A 22,057-nucleotide genomic window follows, 5' to 3' on the forward strand; every position below is an offset into this window, starting at 1 on the left:
TTTAGTTGTCCAAGTCTGTTCTACACGCGTCACTCCGAGTAGGCAAATATAACAAAATTACAGGCCTGGTATCATAAGCGAATTGCTTCGTAGTTAGTCAAACGGTAATGCTTCCATGCTTATCTAATCAACTTCGTTACATTATTAAACCACCTTTTGACTACAATTTTCTCGGCATTTTAGAAGGTCAAAGGATATTAATTCTACACAATGAACGCAAACTATAAGTATAACCTTTATTTACAATTGTATTAGTAGGACTTTAGTTGGCTTATAGCCAAACTATAATACATTTAGTAATTATAACTACAATATACTGGTATATGGTAATGCGATACTGAACAAATAGGCTAATATTTGCGTCTTAACTGTCAATACAGCTTGTTTGAATAAACAAAATAAGTATAATGAAGTATCGACGATAAAAGGTTATACGCTGGAAGAAATTTAATCTAAAATGGGTTGTATTTACAGCACTACATCAGGATGGCTTCGGGTCAAATAAATCACGGTTTTACGGAACCCTGAGATAGAAATTTGAGACTTTTCCAGAAATGGTTGCAGTCTTTTACAGAAACTTATTGTTGAAATCGGTAAGTTAATAGTTATCGTGCCCCGCAAAATAATGGTCTGCTATTTGAGACTATAGATCAACTTCCAATACAATAGGCAGAAATGCATGAGCATAAAACACTAGAAAATATAATATGGTTACTTCTAGTAAAAAAACATAGCTTAGCACGATACGAAGCTAAACAAAGTTTGTCTTGGAACATCACAGGAGACAATAATACAGTGAAATATCTGAGCGCATATCGTAACATAGACAATGCATAACATTAAATTCGAGAGCATTAATAAAAATCACAGGGTTTTTGTCTAAGAAAAATGCAATAAGGACAATTTTCGACACAGTATTCTCATTACAGACGTTACTTTTGTTTATACGTCACAAAATGCGGCTCATAAAAAGCGCAAATTTAATATTAGAAATTGAAGTAAATTATTTGTATTCAGGTAGAAACGTTGGAAGTACCAGAATGTTTCGGAACTTCTTCGTCGTTATTGTCGTCGACGATCAAGTACACAGTGTCGTCACCATGGCGCCATCGAGCGCCTGGACCAAAACCTTTATTCCTCAATCTAAATGGTAAAATATTGTTGAGTTTTGGTAAAAGAGAGTCCCTCAGTTTGTTTCTACATTCGTTTCAGCAACGAACAACAATTAGTACTTCATGTTATCAGGGTCATTTTTATTTAAGCCGTATTTTTGACCAACTGAAAATACCTACAGTGTTTGGTTAAGGATGCATAATAGTAATACTAATAGGAATATTAATAGTTATGGGGAAAACAAACAACTTACTTAAGAATGACTAAGACGACTGCTATAAGGACTAATATAACAAAGGTAACGATTAACGCCGTAACCCCAGCGCTTAAGTGTGACTTAAGAGGCGTTGGCAGGGGTTCTGCAGAAAAAAAATACTGATCGTTAATGGTACAAATAAATATCAGTAAGGAAAACTTATTATAAAAACATACGTATAACGTTATGTGTAATTTATACCAAGTTTTAAATGTTTTCTTACTACTGGAATGGACTGCTAGTTGTGTTGTTGTCAGCATCTCGCTGGAGCATGTGGAAAATTTGTCCGTTACCCACATTGCACCAAACTCGCAACGATACTGAAAACACAAATTATTCATATTTCAGATAATGATTTCTTAGATATAAAAAGTATTTCCCGCTTTTGCAATTATTACTTTTCTTATATTTATAATTGAAGCACTTATAAAAAAGTTCTCTCTTACCGTTATGGTTCTATTGCCGCTGGGACAAGCCACCCTCACCTCTGACCCGTACCTATTAGCACATGTTGGCTGGCCCACGACACGTTCAAATGTTCGTAATGGACATACGATATCTGCAATAGCAAAACTAATAAAAAAAACTATATCTTGCTTGGCTTAATACTTGATGACTTAGTACACTTAGTGGGCAATAAAACCTACTTTTGGCGATAATAATGAAGTTACAGTTGGCTGTATTTTTTGCGAGATCCTGTGCTACGTAATGAAAAATGTGGATACCCAATGACAGATTGTAGGGAGGACTTTTTTGGTTCTGAAACAAAACGTAAATATAGATTCATGGGAATATAAATAGTGCCAATCACGTCAAATATTTAATAGATTTTGTACTTAAATATAGGTGGAGGAAACTTACTTTTAGAAGTTTTACCGTTCCACCAAAGTTATCTTTGGCGCGAGGTTCTGAAAAGTTGTATGTTGTAAACGTCGAGCATTGGTCACTGTAGATAACTGTTATAAACTTTGGGCAAGTTCCTCCAAACGATGGCGGTGTTTTGTCGTCTAGTTATATATATATACATATATATTTATCGAGAGAGTCGGAACAAAACTTATTATACAAGATTGTAAAATATCTTCAAATACAACTTACCTCATATTTACAAATTTGGCGTAGAAAAAAAATTACTGATGTCACTTAGATTACAATTGTAAACACAATTTAAACATACCGGTAGAAACTTTATTTAAAAATAGTGTCAAAATACTACTTCTCAAGTTGTATAGGTAATAGGTATGCTACCGAAAAGCAATAGACTAACCTAAATTTGTTTGTAAGCAAGGAATTGGAGCTGGAAAAGCTAAGATGCTAGGTTAGAACACACCGTGTCGACCTTTAGAGGTCTTTGTTGTAATATTTAAAAAGGCTTAAGCTACAACAAGTCTGAAGAAAGCAAGACGAAAAGCAACCATGAACTCTGCCTGCTGAATCGTAAACAATGCAAAACTTGTAAGCCAGTGGTCCCCAACCTATGGGTCGCGACCCCAAGTGGGGTCGCCTAAAATTTTTGTGGGGTCGCCATAACTCACCATATTCCTGCTGTTTTAGTGCGATTTATGTATTTCTTTACAATGACATCACACTAAAAACGTGACTGAGCGCATTTTCTACCTAAAATTTCTGTTTTATTTTCTCTTTTATTAGCAAACGCGAAATAAAACAAAAATTAGGTTCTTTGATTTAGCGCAGTGAATGTCGTATTTTTGCAAATTGTTTTTTCGACATTCTTTCAATGAGTTATAAAAGGGCTGATCAAATTTTGTTATTAAACTTAGGCAACGTGGTCTGCAGATATACGAATTAGGCTTTATATTCCTAAATATGACAGCGTATGCAGCAAAACGCATTTCGTATACCTCGTTTAAAGTGGAATACTCAAAAGTTTCAGCAAATATTTACTTTTGGACATCGATACAATCAACGTACTCGACTCTGTCTAATTATTAGAGATCGACCGATATCACTTTTTTGGACCGATACCCCGTTTTTTTACAAATTTGTCGACCGATACCCGATATCGATTTTTATATACCTGAGAAATGTTCAAAACTTAAATTAATTGAAAATATAATCCAAGTAAGGATTTAGTTTATATACTTTTATTAATTAATAAACGATTATTTTGCATATTAACTTGGCCTGATGCTAAATCCCGAATTTTTTTTGATAAAAAAAGGGTAAGTTGTTTGTTGAAAGAGGAGAAATCATATCATATTTTGGTACTAAAATATCAGCCAAATTATCGGCCTACATTTACCGATACCGATATATCGGACGAAGCCAAAAATCGGCCGATATTATCGGTAAACCGATATATCGATCTATCCCTACTAATTATATTATTTAATTACTAGTTCGGTTTCCAACCACATGGCTTTGTGAAGCTGGATTCAACGCAATTAGCATAGTATTAAAAACGGAACATCGTAATCGCTTGGAAGTAGAGCACGGCATGCGTTATGCTTATGCAAAGTGGGGACGCGTTTGCAAAAACTAGTGGATACTATGCAGGGGCAACCATTACACTGAATTTTGTTCGTGTGTTAAATTTATATTTATATGTTAAATAAAACTTCCTACGTGCAATCCTTTCGTTGCACATTTGTAGCCACAGTTCTCTGGCATTGTATATAATTTACGCATATTCGTTCCTATTATTTAAAATGTTTTTATTTATATCTGAAAACAATATGGTGTCGCATTGTAAATTTTTATTTTATTTTGACAAAAATGAGGTCGCTTATTGAAAAGGTTGGAGACCACTGTTGTAAGCTATAGTGGGCCTAAGAGTAAGCTATAATGGCCCTTAAGTTAAAAGCACAAAATCATACTTTTGGAGGCGACATCTAGATTGCACAGATTAGCTGATTTGCTATAGTTATAGTGGTCGGCGCATGTGCAGTTGTACTTTCCCAAGTTACCAGGTAGACAGATCTGTGGACACTCGGTGGCGGTACACGGGCTGGTTGCAGAAACTGGAAAAACATAATTAACATTGGATTGGTGGCAAAAAGGTTCGGTGTGTTTAAATCTATAAAAGTAACGTATTCGGTTACAGTAACATATTAATACGTGTTGCCCCAATACCTTATGAGAATATAGTCTCTGAGAACAGACAATGTTGGATGACAGCAAGTATATAGTATTCGGCCCGCCTGTTTTACAAACTGGACACGAGGAAATTCCTGATATATTTTTGGGTATTTCAAAGAAACGTAAATGCAATTTTTTGAAACATTAGATCTCGTCGAGCATTTTAAGATAATATTTTCAGCCTAAAGGCGCTGATCATAACCTGGAATTATCAACAATGTAAGTTTTGCCAAATGAAGTATTCCATTGCGCTCTGCATACTTCCATTCTATTAAATATGAACTTAACGCAATTTTGCGTAAACGAACCGTATATTGTCGCGGGCCAAAAACCAAACTCAAATAGGTCTCGACGGCGCATTTTTCTTTGATGTAATTAAAACCAACAAACAACAGATACTATGTCAGGCCCTGATTAACCGTTGTTATAATAAAATGCTTTGAAAAACGTTTGAACAACAACAAGCGGCTGAACACAGAGGATTCTTTGCAAATTTAGTGCTAAATAGCGTTTCGTCCGACCTATTTTAATAAACGACAACGTTTAACAGAAATTTTAGAGTCAGTGAAAGTAACACAAAATAACAATCGAAATGATTACTGCAGAAAGCAGTTTACGACTTGTCATAGGATTTCCGAAACTTACGTATGCAGATTTTTTATTCGCGATTAAAGCCCCTCGATCAAAAAGCCGAAAAATTACAACAAATTAAAATAAATCATTCCCCTTCAATCACCCCTATCTGTTGGTTCATCATTGCAAGGATTTAATTTACCCTGAGGTAAACCATTCACCAGTTTGAGAAACACTGGTCTACAAAACATACGATTGATTATATTGCATATTCTAGTGCAGTGCTTGTCAACCTTTTTCGGAATGGTACATCCTTTTTACGTTTACTCAAAATTTATACACCCCAAAGTCCCTATAGAAATCTATGGACTTTGATACACCACAGTCCACGTAATGCACCGAATCTGTAGTAATCCTTATCGGAATAAGGATAAGCAGGGCTGCAAGTATAGAAAATATGTAGAATATCTTTATACAAAAAAAATTAAATTAGTAATTTAATGCGAGCGATTCTGTTGAAGTATTTCAGTCAGTTGTGCGAACCGAGGCAGTAGGCCATCGGGCAGTAGGGTGCTCCTCTCATAAGCGTATCAACATCCTTGATAGAATTTCAACAAGAGCAAAAAATCTTTGCTCGCAAAGGTATGTCGTGGGCATGCGAACAAGGATGGAAATCGCTTTTTCACTAAGATTTCGGTATTTAGGAATGTTGACAAGCGACAACCAATATTCAGTATAGTTTTTAAACTGTTTATACGTCCTTTTGACCAAAAATATGATCGTAGTTCAATAAGTTCACTGGTTAAGTAGCCCAAGTTACTCTTTTAAATGCGGTCCGCGCCACCAAACATGTAGCCGCGGTGTGCTTTGGTTTTTGACGCGCACCACCATAAAACATTCAGTTGTAGGCTTTTGGAATTTTGACTTAGGGCATTGTTGCAAGCATATTTTGGGAACACACAATAAGACCTACAAGCAACAATACGTAAAGCAGAAAAATCGTATAACAATAGTATTCAGACCAACGACATAATACAGCCAAATACGCAGTAATATCCAGTACAGCATAAGATCAAAATCGTCTGAATAAGACCTAAATCTGTCGGAATTAGGCCTATATTCTTCGGAATAAGGTCTAAATCAGAGTTTCTCAACGTTTTATGCTTCGTGGCCCCCTTTTAAAGGCTCTCAACCCGCATGCCCCCCTGCTTATAAAAATACCTAGCATTATATTTAACGTGTTTTCACTTGTTTGACTCATTTACCAAATACAGTTATTACCAACGAAAAAAAAACACTTACTTTCTAAAAATGTAATAAATCAGTCATTTAAACTTAAATTAACTTAGTTAGTCATTATAAAGCGTGTTCTTGGACTCCCCCAAAGTATTTTTTATATTCGCCTCTGTTTTGTACTGAGCCAAGCGATGTCACAACATTCGTCGATAATTTCTCGATTTTCGTTTTATTACAGTAATCTCCCTGTTAAGTCCGCAAACTGAATCTTATAGGCTTGTGCGGACTTAACGTTTTAAGTTATTCGTTTTAAGTTAGGGTACACACAGTACAGTGGATAGCACAAAGGAACTAGGCTCCACTTCTGAGCACAATAAACTCTTGTTAGTCATAATCATTAGTGCGTGTTGATACGTCTTTAAAAATGATAATTCACATTGTTCTAATGGTCATTTTAACACGTCATAGAGATTTATGTCAAACTTTACATTAATTACCTATTTAACAGTATGATCCGTAACGCTGCTTCAAGACGCATACTAAAAAGGCGAGGAAAAGATTAATTACCAAGCGCCAGATCACAAAAGCATAGCTTAAAACGGGGTGGTCCAAACCTAGGCAAAATATATGTGAAAAATTAAACGTTTTTTTCAACCTTTTTGCTCAGTTAATGTGCTGTTACAATCTCGCTTATTGCAACGTTACAGGTAATCACTCAAAAAAAAAAATACGAGCAAGGGTGTCGAGAACTATATATAATTTCTGTAGGGTGCCTCAATCCAATAAAGGTTGCGAAACACTGGAATCAAAGAAATCAAACAGCAAGCATGTTCAAATTGTTTGGTAATGATAACATTTCCCGGCTCCACCATTAAATAAACCAGTTTACTGTCGCTGATCAAGTTCGGATACAGGGGGTGGCAAGAAAGACTAATTTTGGTATTTGTTAGACTGGCATGAAAGTCGCAGTACGTCCTATAAAATAACTTTTTGAAATGACTGTTTTGCGAAATTATAAGTTATATTTGCGATTTGTTTTCTGCGTTTTTTAATATAAACATAACATAAAAAGTACAAACCTACATATATGACAATTTTTGCAACTTGGAAGTGAATAAACGATACAATATATCGCGCTTCTGGAAAGTACTGTTTTTACAGGATTTCACTGTGACTAAAGACTAACGCCCTTTCTTTCATGCAATTTCAGCAAAATTGATGTAGTTAAAAAAATTCCACGCTTATAAACACCTGAGTTTATTTGCGCACAAGTTCGACGATAGGAGCAAGTTAATGGAGCTTATATGTCTTTTGGCGATGCTTTGTGATGTCATCTTTAAACATTGCACGCATGTAGCACTTTATGTGGCCCGCAAAGAATATGCAAGAAATATTGTGAGCCTGTCAACCTTGGACCACCCTGGCTTAAAATAAGCAACATATCAAACTGTAATCCTTGTTTTAGGTTTTTGAAACTTTTGAAGCGAACAGGCGCCAAATTGTAATAAATTGAAATCGGAGTTGCCCTATTAAATCCTATAACGCGTGACGTTAAGGTCCTACGCTAGTAAATTGAGTGACCCCCCAGGTCATTCTATTAAGCGAAGTCTTGCAAATTACGGTGTGGATGAAAAATCTTTCCAGGAGGTTGGGAAAATAGAGAAGCTATTTGAAAACGATCTGCGAAAACTATCGGATGTCAGAAGAAAGTAGAAGAAAACAACTTCCGAGCATCTGTTGGTCGATTTTCTGAGCTAGCACATATGCTGTATCTTTGAGTTCATAACATGCGTCAACCCAGTCTTTCGGTTCCATCTTTATTGGCGATTTTAAAAGCAAAACAAATCGCTGAACAGCGCTCGATATTAGATAATTACACTACAAAAATTGAAAAAAAAATATTTTTGATAAACTTGAATCCCGATTTTCGTAGAATTTTTTGCGGACTTAACTGAGATGCGGACTTAAACGGGTGCGGACTTAAGCGGGAGATTATTTATGCGTTACTATCAGGCGACGAGGGCCACGGTTGAGAGACCCTGGTCTAAATTCATCGAAATAATGTATAAATTCATCGGAATAAGGCCTAAATTCATCGGAAGAAGGTCTAAATGGCCAAAATAATGCCCGAACCTGTCGGTAGAGGCTATGGGACGATCGGGGACAATCGGTCTGGCAACGGCCGTTTTGGTGAGTACGTTTGGACGCCATAGTCTGACCGGCGCCGTCAGGGCGCCGCTGTTTGGCAGCGGATTTTTGGTCTTGTTTGGGGTTATTGGTGGGTAATGGGTGGGGTTATAAATTGGGTTAGTATTAACATTATTAGGGGAGTTAGTGATGTACTTTTGGGGTTAGTTAAAGTGTTGTTTAGCCCTAATTCTGACCTTTTAGGTCTTATTCCGACGGATTTAGGACTTATTCCGATTTAGACGATACTAATACCAGTATTAATCGTATTTTGGCCTTATTCCGAATTGTGTTTTATTCTGAAGTTGGGGTTGTTCTTATCTCCGTCTTATGGCTGGAGTCGCATATTTTGCTCTAACTAGTGTGTAACAGACTTTTAATTCAGGTATTCTTAAGTTACTATTTTGTGCTGGCGAACCTTAAACATGTACAGCAAAAACTGCAGATGCTTACTTTAACATCGTTTATGTCGAATAGCCATAAAGTCACGTCAAAGCAGCAGGTTACTACAGATCAAACTGGTCGCACGATAATATAATATAATAAGAATATTACCTCACAATGGTCAGTGAGAGGCGGCAAAGTAACGCAACTCCTCAGATATCTATAGTCATCGGCCTACTGCCGTGCGTTATCTGGTACACCCTGGGGTGTACGATACACCCGGTTGAAAAGCACTGTTCTATTGAACCTTTTACGGCAAAATATACTGTTTACTAAATGAAGTAGTTTATTACCAATAAGACAAAAGGTGACAACACTGCATAAAGTGTTTTGAATCAGTGAATCTCAAACAATTTGCCTGACATACAAACGAATCAGGTTTTACAGTAAAAGTCACAAAGTGGACATGATTGTTATGTCACGCTGACATACATCATTCAAGCGTTACAAAATTTTCTTATGCGCAGTTCTTTCATACCACATTGTAATAAATCATGAAAATTTTTTTAAGTAATTTTTATCAAGGAATGGACCAGGATGAGAAAGCACTGGTTTGAATAATATGTTATTTACAGATTTTAAGAAGGCTAAAATTGTGACTCTGAGAAAAAATGACCAACTGACCTTGATTTTGAGAAGAATAAATTAGAATGGCTGAAGGCGAGAAGAACACTGACTTTCCAAACGTTTGTAGTTTGTCAGCAGCCTCAGGGGTGCTGTTGCTACGTACTTGACTGGCAGCCACCATGTATATGCTGTCACGGTTCAGGTCGCTTACGTAAATCGTGTTGTTGAAGAAGGCAATCCCGGTTACCCTGTTGTTGCCCTGTGTTAGAATGGTTAATTAACATCACGGTTACGAAGAAATTTTTGCCGTGTACGAACACAATCTGAACTTAATATAAGTTGCCGGTATCCACGTATATGTGGCCTTTGCCTTAAGCGATATTATGTTGATACGAGTACAAAATCTTTATCGCGAAAGTTTTTTTTTAAAACGTTGTCTATACTTACGGCACTGAAGTCTATTGAATATTGACCTTGTTTTCCGGTGCGCAAGTCAAACCAACCAATATTGCCGACTATCAGTTCAGTCCAATACAAAAATAAACCTGAAACACAAGACGGCACATTGCTTAATAAATCGAAAAACATCAACCAGGTAGTCGCTGTAGCTACTTTATATAATTATTTAAATAATACGCAATATTTGGTTGTTTGGCATACCTTCATTATCTACGGCAATGCTCTGTGGTCCATGCAAGTCCAACACATGAACTTTCCTTGAACTTCCGTCCAAATTACAAGATTCTATCCTGCCATCTGGAGGCCGATTGTTCACCGCGGGACTGCCCCAGTCCGACCAGAATACCTTGCTAAAGGTGCAACAAAATATTAAATGACTATATAAAGTTCGGTACATTAGTAAACTGTTAAACCAACCCAAGTTTTTCGTCTACGTAAAGTTCGAAAGTTTCGAAGATGTTGTGTATTTGCAAGGTCTTGGAGATGTTTGGATGATGAAGAGAAGCAACAGATATTGAGTCGCTTTCAACATCGGCAAAGTACAAGTTGCGCGAAACGGTATCCAGCGAAATTGAATATGCTGGATATAAGGTATGGACAGAAATTAAATTATTATAGGCATATACAAATAATTATTAGGGTGCAGATTGGATTTAAAGCAATACGGTAATAATAAAATTTGCCGGTATGTATAGTAAAGAGTAACTGTTGTACAATTTACATCCTTTATAACGGTGGTCATTAGTATTAATGGTTTAAAAGGTTATACTAAACACTGTTGATTCTGAATCTCAAAACCCTAACTGCAAACTGGCCAAGTATTCCATAAGTACTTTAACAAAAAACGTCATATTTTTAAAAGAATGTAAACTTGCGTGATATGTCACAATATCATAAATGTCAGTATAACGGAGACGATATACAAATTCGCGAGAAATGCTACTAAAAATACAAAAAAACTGTAAAGCGAATGCGCTTGTTATTTAAATAACAAATACCTTTAACTGAAGATAGGAACACCTCTCGATTGTCACCATCTAACATACTTCGTGATATTGAACGTGAGTCAGGATCGGCAAAATACAGCATCTTACTTACAACGTCATAGGCAACCGAATGAGGGCGCCCAAGGTCAACTAATGGAAGCGCTGACAAATTGTTTGGCGCATTCAGTGGAATCTGTATGTGAAATGTCAAACATTTATGATAATTTATTCGTTGTTTTGACGATCAGACAAATGTTGTTTTGACGATCAGACAATGATAATATATGGTCAGGTATATTTATTCAAAAATTTCAAATATTTCTATAAGCGGCCTTCAAAAAAGGCTTTTTAAAATTGGTAGAACCAGGGGCGTATCCAAAAAATCAAAAAAGGTCGAATTCCCGAATTTTCAATTTTAAGAATTCTCCTATTTTCCGTCTTACGTTAATGAATAATGACGACATAAAATAGTGACGGGTATGACGTTATAAAATATTGATTGTAATGACGTCATAAAATGCTAATCTGAAACAGCCAATTAACGTCCAGCATAAGCAAACCTTTAGACCAGGGGTCGGCAACCTACGGCCATCGGGCCGGATCCGGCCCGCCAATGTAAATCATCTGGTCCGCCACCTCTTTTGCATACTGGGCAAAAGATCGTTCCCATATTTTTGCCTAAAAGTCACCGAACATAGTCTATACTCTGTAACAAAGGAAGTTCAGCCAAAATGTATATCTGGATACACTATTTTGTGATGCGTACTAGTTCTTGCGCATTATAAATATTTTATCGCGAGTTTAACGGTCCTATTCAAATTACACTAAAAGCTAGATTTACGAATAAATTTATCGCGTTGTATTTTAATTACACTTTTTCATTGTGATTATGGGTGACGCTGTGTGACTCGAATTTTAAACCAAACAAACCCATGTTATTTTTAGTGTAGGCTATTAAGACTCATTTTTAAATGCAAAACTTCCTAGGTCCGCCCCTGATTAACAAATAATAAAATGTCTAAAACTATACACGTTTAACTACGGTCCGCCGAGACCTTTCTGGGTTTGAGTCAGGTCCGCGACTAAGAAAAGGTTGCCGAACCCTGCGTTAGACGCAAAGCGAACACGACCCAGCACGACAACGTGCATCGTCGACACTTCTGCCAGGCACCAGCAGCGAAACCGATTAGTGTGCAATTGTTAACTTCAGAGGAAAAATAAACCAAGACCGTTAAATATGTGTCATTAATTGTGGTAGAATCATAATTCGACTATCAGCAGCGCAGTTTCCTAAGCTCCATATGCGGCACTACACTAAATTACAAGCACGCCTTTCGCCATCTGCAATCCTAAACGAAGATCGTTTTTCACGAGTGGTATTATGACACGATTAGCGCAACATCTGCGCTTATGTACTAAGTCAGCTAAAATACAAGCTGCGGTTGAGAAAAAATAAGTTGTGTCAATTGCACAAGAATATGCCTTAAGAAAACAATTTTGCGTTAACTATATAACTTAAAAAAGGCGACTTTGAAACGGGCACGACAGTCACCATTAAACCACCTTTTAAGAATCTGCTTCAGTTAAAAAAATGCCGTTGTTACACGAACATCGTATATTAGAGAGCAAACAGCGAGGAACATTAACTGCGCTTAACTCGACGTTTTTAGCGAAAATAAAGAAAGAAGGTTTGACATGGCGCTTTAAATTGTCGAATACACATGCACTTGCTAATCAGCCAACCTGAACGAATAACGAAAGAGAAAAACTATCCTGCGTATACGGTCGATCGAACAAAGGACGACAAACGGCGTTTTGCGCTCGTTTTTTTATTTCGTATTATCCTAAGACGCGTTACCCAATTTACATTAAAACACCGCCGCTTCGAACAGTCTGTTAAATCTTGACAAAAACGAACAAAACGATAGTGTCACTTACAAAAAGGGGCGGGGGTCCGAACCACCAAATATTTTTATATCACGTCAATTTTTTTCTTAATTCAATATTTTGTTGATAAGAGCAAATAGTTACATAGCATACAGTTGATTTTTACACCATCCTACATCAATTTTGCAGGAGTACAATAAACGTAAAAGATGCTTTATTTAAGGCGGGTTTCGGTAAACTGTGGGCCGCAGAGTCATTTTTAGTCGGCCGCGAGTTACTTATAAATAGTTTAGTGTTATCATGTAGTTGTTGGCCGCGTGGTAGCCGTTCATTTATTGCAGTGTATTTTAAAAAGTGGTGTGTGGCTAAGAATTCATACATTGTCTCCGCGTGTTTTAGGCCCGCGTGCCCAATGTGGCCGCGCAATTAAAATGGATTTTAGCTTCTTATGTTGAGAACGAGTTTAGTTCGAAAAACATCTGTAAAAAAGTATTGCTACCATCTCTTCACATTAATATGGGGATAACTTAGCAGTGTGTTAAAATTCTGGATAAGAATGGGACGTTTTTGAGTTAATTTGCCAAAAAATCCTGTCATGAGAAATGAAAAGTTCAAAACAGGAATAGTTGAGAGGCCAAAAATAAGACACGAAATACAATAAAACTATTATTCGAGAAAAAAATAATGTTGGAAGTGCTGTTATGAATTTTTATTGTTTTTAAAACATAGGCAAATTTAAATAATTATATAATTGTGAATGTGAATAATGTTTAATGTTATTTTGTTGTTCTTATCGTCAAAATTTTAAATTGCCTTTTATGAAAAATTTACACAATAAATTAAAAAAAGTTGGAGGTCATTTTTTGGAATCAGCAATCCAAGATTAAACAAAAAAGACTTTTTTAGTTAACAAAATTAATGCCAATATTTATAACATCCATTACGACAAAATTTTAGACAAATATATAGGCAAAGTTTAATGGGGACCAAAGTCCTAATTTATTTTGATTTCTGTGGTTGGAAATACAGAATATTTTTTTTTCCGTAAATAAGTTTCAGTAAGTAAGCTGCCTAATAGAAATGGTTAGCGCTGAGCCACCATAGTCATATTTATACAACCTAATATTGCACTTTTGGTACCCTGTATTTATGCTCTCTATATCAGTAAGCCCATTTCTTAGGGGTCTACGTTAAGCATTTTTAACCTGGAAAATTTTTCCATGAGACTCGTCAGCGACTAGCATGAAGTTGTCGTCAACCAGTTTAACTCCACAGGTCTTGTTATCTTCAAGCATGTGGTAGCCGACTGTACACGCGCATTTAAAGTTCTTCCCCTGTCCAGCCAAGCACAATTGACCGCATGAGTTGTTCCAACAAGGATCTGAACAAATTGATTTTCGAACGTTTTGCATCGCATAGATTTAAAACAGGGATTTGAACCGACTCGAGCGGATTTATTTTTTAAGTTAGTTATCTATTATTATCTGAGAAAATCTCAAAATGGTTACTAGTATCTCTTTAAAAAAATACATCAGCTACAACAGCGCACAAAAGAATTAATACACACGTATAAAACAAAACATTGCATTTTTATTGTTCAGATCAGAGATGAAAAACGTTTCGTTTTTCCTCTTAAATAAAGCTTATATTAAATACGAATTCTAACCCTTTAGTTATAACTAAATAAAATTTTTCAATAAATTGATCGATTAACAATTTTACGTTAAAGCGAGTTACTTTTATTGAACCAGAATCGGAACTTCATGAATCGGTTGAGCCGAACAAAAACAAACCAAACAGAAGTCGAAAAAGCCAAACGGTTTGATCACTTGGAGTAAATTATAACTATTGGAAATAAAATATATAGATACAAGAAAGCAGGATCATATTGTTAGGTAATTTATTTAGTTTGAATAAAAATCCGCAAAATTATTTTTAAGGAATAACAGAATCGCAAAACATATAAACGTAAAAAATTCACAATGCCAATATGATGCACACAACCAATGGTATTGAAAATCAAAATATCACTATTTATTTTTTTTACTTACGTGCTGCAAAGATCGCAAGTGAAGATGGCTGAACGTCGGGTCCGTAAGTCGCAACTGCTCTTGGCAAGCGTGTAGTGAACCGTGAAGTCTGACTGTCAGATTTACTCCACGATATAATACTGTTGCTCATTTTATCGCACACAAACAGCTGATCCTGGTATGAGGAATTACTGGTTGGTGGTAAACACTCAGTTTTACAAAAAGTGTTAAATATAGTATATATTTAAGGCAGGCCAATAAAAGACGAATGTATTAGCATAAAAAAAAACGCAATATTTATATTTTATTGACGATATAAATTTAGCATAAAAGCAGTTACCTTGAATGACGCAATCCCAGTCAAATATGACTTGGTCAATGTAAAGGCGGTGAAAATCGAGGTGGTGTTATCACCGATAAACCACCTAACGCGTGACGTGGTGGTTAAAGAGTCTCCCCTGTAGCGTTCAACCCAATATAGCCTAAAGCAGAGCAATGATTATTTTAAACATTTAAAACTATTTTCGAAACGCCGTGCCTGTTCTCCATGGCATCGTAGGTTATTTCTTCAATAGATTGGACGTCACTGAATGTATGAAGTTGAACTTTATTCCTGCCATTCAAATCGGATCGCCACAAGAAGCACCCGTCAGTTTTCGATTCAGACCAAAATATGTGCCTAAATCAAATTGCTGTATTAAACTTAATGAACTGTTTAGGGTGTTGTACAATTTAAGCAATGCGACAAAGAAAACAAAACGGTTCGACATCAAAATAGCACCCATCAGTGCTTCTGGGTAGTAGCGTATTGAATTGGCCTCGAACAAACACGAAAAGTATGGCATATTTCTTTGGACAGTCAGTTTTACGTTTGTTTATTCCGTTAAGCTGGTTCTTCTATCTCAGCAAAAATAAGAAACTGCAAAGAATGTTTAAGCCTGGCTTACGTACGTATAAGGATATTTGTAAGGCACCCACATCCTAGGCGTCCATTACAGCCTAATCAACAAAAGTCCGACGATAATGACCAACGATAATAATCATAAGGGAACAAAAAATGCATCAAATAATTGAAATTACAATATTGAGAATCTTAGCCAAAATAAATGTTTAAACGTAACTCAGATACAAAAATATGTAAATAATTAACAATTATTAAAATTATATTGTTATTTTGTCTGCACCAACAAGCCTTTAAACACATTTTCAGGACAAATATGCGTAAGCGCAGGCGGAAAATTAAGTCGCCTTCGTTTTCTAACAAATTTGCTCTGCTTTGCCTCAAAGCTGTTATTTCGACAGATTAAAATAAATGTTTTGTGTGGCCATTGCATGGTTAGATATCATGTCACTTTTGACGTTTTCCACTTTTAGGCCGGTAAACACGCTACTATAATGTTGGTTGCGTGAATCGTTACGTTTGTGGATGGCAATCAACTGGGGGTCATTCAACCTCCTAAAGTTTTTTCCATATTCCCAAGATGTATATGAGTCATTTATTGATGGCCAATGCGAATAGAGTTTTCTTTTAAATTGAAAGATTTGCTACCTAAAACCAGGTCCAATTTTTCACGTCTATTTACACGATGACGACCCAACACAGCAGAGTTCCTGATGTTTCTCTTACGTCGCGTTTAGAAAATCATGATGTTTAAAACAAATGATCTAGAATAGATTCTAGATCCCCACCGAGTGCTGAATTGTGAGTGGCAGCATAATCAGGGCACTCAGTAAAAGTGTAGCTCGTGAAAATTTGCTTTCATATGCACAACGGAAACTATGGGGGTTTCAATTAATGGACAAAAACGGACCACGAATACAAGACTACCAGAACTATTACACTTTTGGCGCAGTTCCTTAAATAAAGGCAGAACATTGCAATGGCGCCATAGCGGAAAATAAAACCTAGAGATATTGTTCGTAAAATCTGCGTTTCAGGTTAAGTACACAAAAAACAAACAAATAAAATAGCCACATTTTGTTAGAAAATTCGAGTTATATCTGACACTTTGTTGTAAAAGGTCAAAACACCGTATACAGAATTCTAATGACGTTATGAATTGATAATAATTTGATTAACAACATTAGGGCGTATTAATTCTAACATACCTATGAATAGAATCAACAGCAATTTTAGCCAGCGCAGAGTCGAGATTGGCAATAACCTGGTAATAATTGAACGAGGAATCTGCAACCATCAGCCAATTCTCTTTGGTATCTGTCCAATACACGTTGCCAGTAATCCAATCTACGGATATTCCATCAATTCCGAAGCTAATGCCATGAAACTTGCCAGTAACCGACGATTTCTGCAAGAGCAGGCAATATACAGTTAACACATGTAGATTTGTAGATGTTAAATCAAACGTCAAATATCTAAATGGTAAAAAAAATATTGAACATTCAAGTCAACCAGTAATTGATTTCATCATGATGAAATAATTATAAATAGTGCAAGTCAAGACTAAAACCGTACAACATAAGGATGAAGCACTTGCATATTCGACGGGTAGGCTACCAAATATCCATCATCCTATCAGTTAAAGCAGTGGTTCTGAACAAGGGGATTTGTTTCTAGGAAAATTTGAGTAATAAACCACTTTTGTGTTTTTTTCATCAGTGTTTGTCTCAATAGTGCAAAAACAAGTTTTTAGTAAAGATTATTGGGACAAGCATCACCCTCTCCCCATGTTTAAATTGACAAAAAGTCAATCTAAGGGATGCGTGACGGAGTTAAATAAATTTCGGCCCATATCAATCTAAGGGTGCGTGACGGACTAGTCACATGGTGCAAAATGGCATAGTATGCACAGCCTTTATGCTGAATAAATTTCATCAAAACGGATAACAGTTCGCGATATTTGTGAAATACTGGACAAATAAAGAAAAATATTTGTGAAATACTGGACAATAAAAGTAAAAATGCACTAAAATGTATGTTAAAGGTTATACTCTATTGTCACAAATTTAACTATTGTAGACCCCTTGTGCCGAACTAATGCGTTTGGCCGCGGGAATCGCCGTTAAGGTCGGCTACCCGCCGATTTGTTTTTTTTAAGGGAATAGGACATTGTGTGAATTTCGCAGCTTCTGTTTTTCCAGCTCTGCGTGATATCTTTGTGTGCGATTTCGTTTTAGACTGCGTCGTGTTGCATCGTTATTCGTCGGGTGGCTACCGAGAGAGTCGGACGCATTTTGAGCACAGTTTGCAATCTCGTCGGTTAGAGACAAGCTGTAGCCTTATGCAAGCACTTGGTGTGCATGGTTATTCGCCGTACTGATTATTATCGTTCTGTCCAATAAACGTCTTGCTCGAGAACGTAAAGTCATTCCTATCCTTAGAAGCTAAGTTGGGGATTGTGTCCCGATTTAGTCTGCGACATCTATTTTCTATCGATATATATATATTATACTGGTATAGTTGCAGGTCGTTTTTTCGTAGGGGGAATTCAAATATCGGTTGAAGGGTCCACGGGATAAATAAAGTTTGAGAGCCCCTGAGTTGAAGCGAAGTAAAAGTATACATGTTTTTTGTGAAATTTGTGACACAAAATTAAATTATCCTAATATTTTAATAAGGGTTACATGAGTGATCTATATAGGTTTACCATGACATTATAAATTCCGATCACTTCATGTAGCAGGTCGGTGTAAATGATTCGCCTTCGGTGGTAGTCAGTTGACAGCGCCCAAAACTTTGTTCCAACACTACCCTTGAAAAGTAGTTCCGTTCGACTTGGGGTTTCCGTAAAGATCGACTGGTTCGCCACGAGCGGGGCAACCAGCACACTGGTTTGTGTATTTAACTACACAAAAGTTTAACAAGGGAATGGTAAGCAAATATCAACGTAAAAACGATGGTAACAACAAATAAAAGAAGCAAGACATAATAAATTACAGAAAAAGAAAACGCACTACAAATACAAAATATATGTGACAGCTTGTCATGAAATAAAAACCCACAGTGCCACAATATTAACATAATGTGGCTTTATCAAACAGACGGGTATTACAATACTTTCAATATATATCACTACAGTTACACAGAACCACTAATTTAAAGAGTCATTATGGCGATTTCTACTTCGTGCAGGACAAGGAAGTTTGAATGCGTCGGAAAATTCGATAATAGGCACTTTGACAGACAAGAACTTTCGTGGTAAAATTTTCCTGTACAATTACACTGTGTCTTTGCGTTCGATTTGATCTCTTTCTTACTATGTGTGTGCGATATGGGACCTACTTAGTTAACGAAGAAAATTTGGGCTAATAAAGTGTGCTTGGTTTAAAACTTTTGGGCTTAACAAATAGAGAAATAAAACCATTTTGTGATCAAAATGCAAACTAACATGAACAGTTGACAGCGTTTGGGAGCAGCAACCAGTCTTTCAGGTACATATTATTGCTGGCGTCGCCACGAAGAACGTTATCCATGATACGTATATTTTAACATTGATGTTTAGCCAACCTGAACATTTTGCGAGCTGGTCCAAACAAGCTGATTGATGGAAATATCGGTGTCGGAAACAGTAGTTTGTTGCACGGTAGATGTAGCATTGCTGGACACATGTTCTACTGCTTCTACAATACAAAAAATGTTAAGTAGGTAACACAAAATTGCGTATACTGCTAATTTTAGCCATGTGCTATGACCAATTACTACTTTGGCATTCTTTATTAGTAGCTTATTGTAACGAAACTTTTAGCCGCACATCTGAATATCAAACACGGTATAAATGAGTTTACTACGTAAATAGCACATTAACGAAAGCAAGAGGCGTCTATTAAACTGGTTTCATAAAAACGGCACATGCTTGAATGGGTTATTCACGTGGTGATGCATTGCGTTGTTTGTATCACCATCATGCTTTCCGCCTAGTGCGTTTTATTGCCATCGTATACTCTCTCCTATATATACTATACTCACGCTTTGCGCAAATACACGTTGTGTCGTTTACGATAAGCACAACAAAATACAATTTTTACCATACCTTCAAGAACGTTAGTGGGCATCGTTTGTCCATTAGAAAACACGAGAGACACAAGAACAAGTGTCAAGCGTACGCAACAGAAAATGTACATTTTTTTTCTTCTATAACCCCCAAGAAAATGGCCTAAATATGTTTATAACACGAGAATGAAATTTGCGAAACGTCACACAAATCGTCAAAATGGTCTCATTCTTTAAAGTAAATCACCTGCAGTGTTACATATTAGATTTACTAAATAGATCTGAAAAGGATAAAACGTGCATTTACTTCATTGTAAATCTACACGTAGCCTTGTTTACTTGTATAAGGCCTAAGTTAAGCAACAAAGTATGCAGTAACAGCTGAAAGTAAGCCTACAGTCCTACACCTTTATCGAAACCTAAATAAGTAGGAAACACAGCCAGGCTTGACTGCAGCATAATCATGCTGTATATAGCAGCTTGCTTCAACAGGCTTATAATAAATGATAGCCCTGTCGAACTGACTATGTCATACGTCAATTTAATTTTGCTGTGAATAGACTCACGTTGCTTATGTAAGTTCGCAGTAACTGAAATACTTGGTCTGCAGTAAACCTCCTCGCTTTGTTAAATCAAAGCCATTGTGGCCCACGGCTTTTCACACTTGGAATTGGAATTAGTCTGCGAGTCACGCCATAGTAAATACTTGTAAAACACCTTTGTGACATCATAAATCCTATTAGCAGAAGACGTAAATCAATCCTTTGTTAAATGATGACAGAAGTAAGCACTAAGCAAGAGTAGCACAATAAGTGCAATGCTTAGGCAAATTTGTTTTTAACAACTGTTAAACGAAAATTCAACATACCGTAGTTTTGACAGATTTACTTCACGATTCAAAGTTAGCTAAGCAAAAATGGAAGAATGGCTGCATTGCAATCTGTGTATAAAAAGCGCTGTCGAAATGCAAAGGGGTGGTTCATATTTTATTACTGACTGCGGACACTTGTTTTGTAACCAATGTGTTAAAAGAGGTAAGCTTTATGTCATACCGTGCGTAGTGCTTAGAATTAGTTCAAGTAAAAGTTAAATTAACCGGCTACCTTATTTGGCACTTTTACAGCTTCCCCAGACTGTGCTGTATGTCAGGCTCAATGTTCAACAGCACAACTCAATGATAAGGTAAAACACCTAAATATTAGTGCTATATTTTAAACTATTAATTTTTGGATAAAAGCCTGGCGCTGTGTGGATTGTACCAAATGGGTTTAATTTGTTTTTCTGAAAAACAAAAAAACATTAGGTTATGCTAGGCCAGTAGTTCTAAATCTAAACCTTTTTCTTTCGGGACCCATTTACGTTGCCAAAAAATTCTGTGGCCACAAAAAATTTATGAAAGAAGAAATTGTAAAATAGTTTTAGAACAAAACACAGCAGAACATATTTCAAAACAGATTATTTAATCAACCGTGGATTAATGAAATACTTGCGGCAGAATAATAAAACCGTAAGTTAAGGCAGGGAATTTTTGGCCAATGTCTGTTCTTGCTTGCAGAAACAAGTCAAGGGAAAGTACAACTTAATATTTCCCCTTAAAACCAACAAGCAACTCAAGACAATTACCCCAAAAATCTCAAAAACACCAACAAATACTTAAGTGCTACACTGATGTAAAGAGGACAATACAAACCAAACAGTACAAAACAAGTTCTCATAAACTGTTTAGCCTCTCTGACAAAAAGCCATCCTCGTAGGTCAACAAGCTTGGCCACACCTCAGTACTGCTTAGTTGTAGCAAAGATGAATGTCCCAATTGATAACAAAATTGCCTACGAAAAAATTACAAATCACTAGTTTGGGACTTCTTTTGTTAATATAACGTTGTTAAAATCATCCGCATTAGTTCGGTATTCTATCTGTGGTGCGGAGGCAATATGCGGAAAATTGACCAAATTGCATCACTGCACCAATTGCTGTATTGCATCACTGCACCAATTGCACGATGAAGTCTGGTGAGTTTTTAAAGATGTTTATCCGCGGTTTGGAACGACCATGATATGTCTTATTGGGAGTGTAAGGTTCATAGGTAAAGTCGTTAGCAAAACCATTTTAGAAACTTCAAGGACTTTGCTGTATGTTGGTGCGTATTACTTATGAGAAAATATATCGTTATGAGTTAAATAGTTTCGTATGCGTACGCAATTACGCATACATATAGCGCTAACAAGTTATAAGATTTACTTGAAGTTTTCAGGATTATGTAATTTAT

At 36.3% G+C, this 22,057-nt stretch overlaps 1 protein-coding gene across 1 annotated transcript; it reads right to left on the bottom strand.

The window, feature by feature from the left end:
* Positions 1-260: 260 nt before the first annotated feature.
* Positions 261-20,063, bottom strand: LOC146164199 (low-density lipoprotein receptor-related protein-like). Its single transcript, XM_083381919.1, has 20 exons — positions 19,829-20,063; positions 19,306-19,418; positions 18,446-18,643; positions 16,947-17,146; positions 15,376-15,516; positions 15,178-15,319; positions 14,859-15,012; positions 14,013-14,188; positions 10,933-11,113; positions 10,352-10,514; positions 10,136-10,284; positions 9,923-10,020; positions 9,533-9,734; positions 4,207-4,350; positions 2,231-2,376; positions 2,017-2,128; positions 1,816-1,928; positions 1,593-1,689; positions 1,367-1,472; positions 261-1,143 (listed from the first exon to the last, which is right to left on the bottom strand). Exons 1-20 carry the CDS (start codon positions 19,917-19,919, stop codon positions 1,014-1,016), a joined length of 2,856 nt encoding a protein of 951 aa, XP_083238045.1. The 5' UTR covers positions 19,920-20,063; the 3' UTR covers positions 261-1,013.
* Positions 20,064-22,057: the final 1,994 nt, after the last annotated feature.

The sequence above is a fragment of the Ascidiella aspersa genome, chromosome 2 (assembly GCF_963924565.1).
Source record: "Ascidiella aspersa chromosome 2, kaAscAspe10.2, whole genome shotgun sequence".
Lineage (NCBI taxonomy): Eukaryota > Metazoa > Chordata > Ascidiacea > Phlebobranchia > Ascidiidae > Ascidiella > Ascidiella aspersa.

Excerpts from the sequence above, each read along its gene's own strand:
- LOC146164199 (XM_083381919.1), bottom strand. The coding sequence starts at position 19,919 with ATGTACATTTTCTGTTGCGTACGCTTGACACTTGTTCTTGTGTCTCTC. Across the intron at positions 14,189-14,858 it reads ACTTGCGATCTTTGCAGCAC|ATCCTTGTTGGAACAACTCA; the intron begins GTAAGTAAAAAA and ends CAATTTGTTCAG. Across the intron at positions 10,285-10,351 it reads TACGTAGACGAAAAACTTGG|CAAGGTATTCTGGTCGGACT; the intron begins GTTGGTTTAACA and ends TTGCACCTTTAG.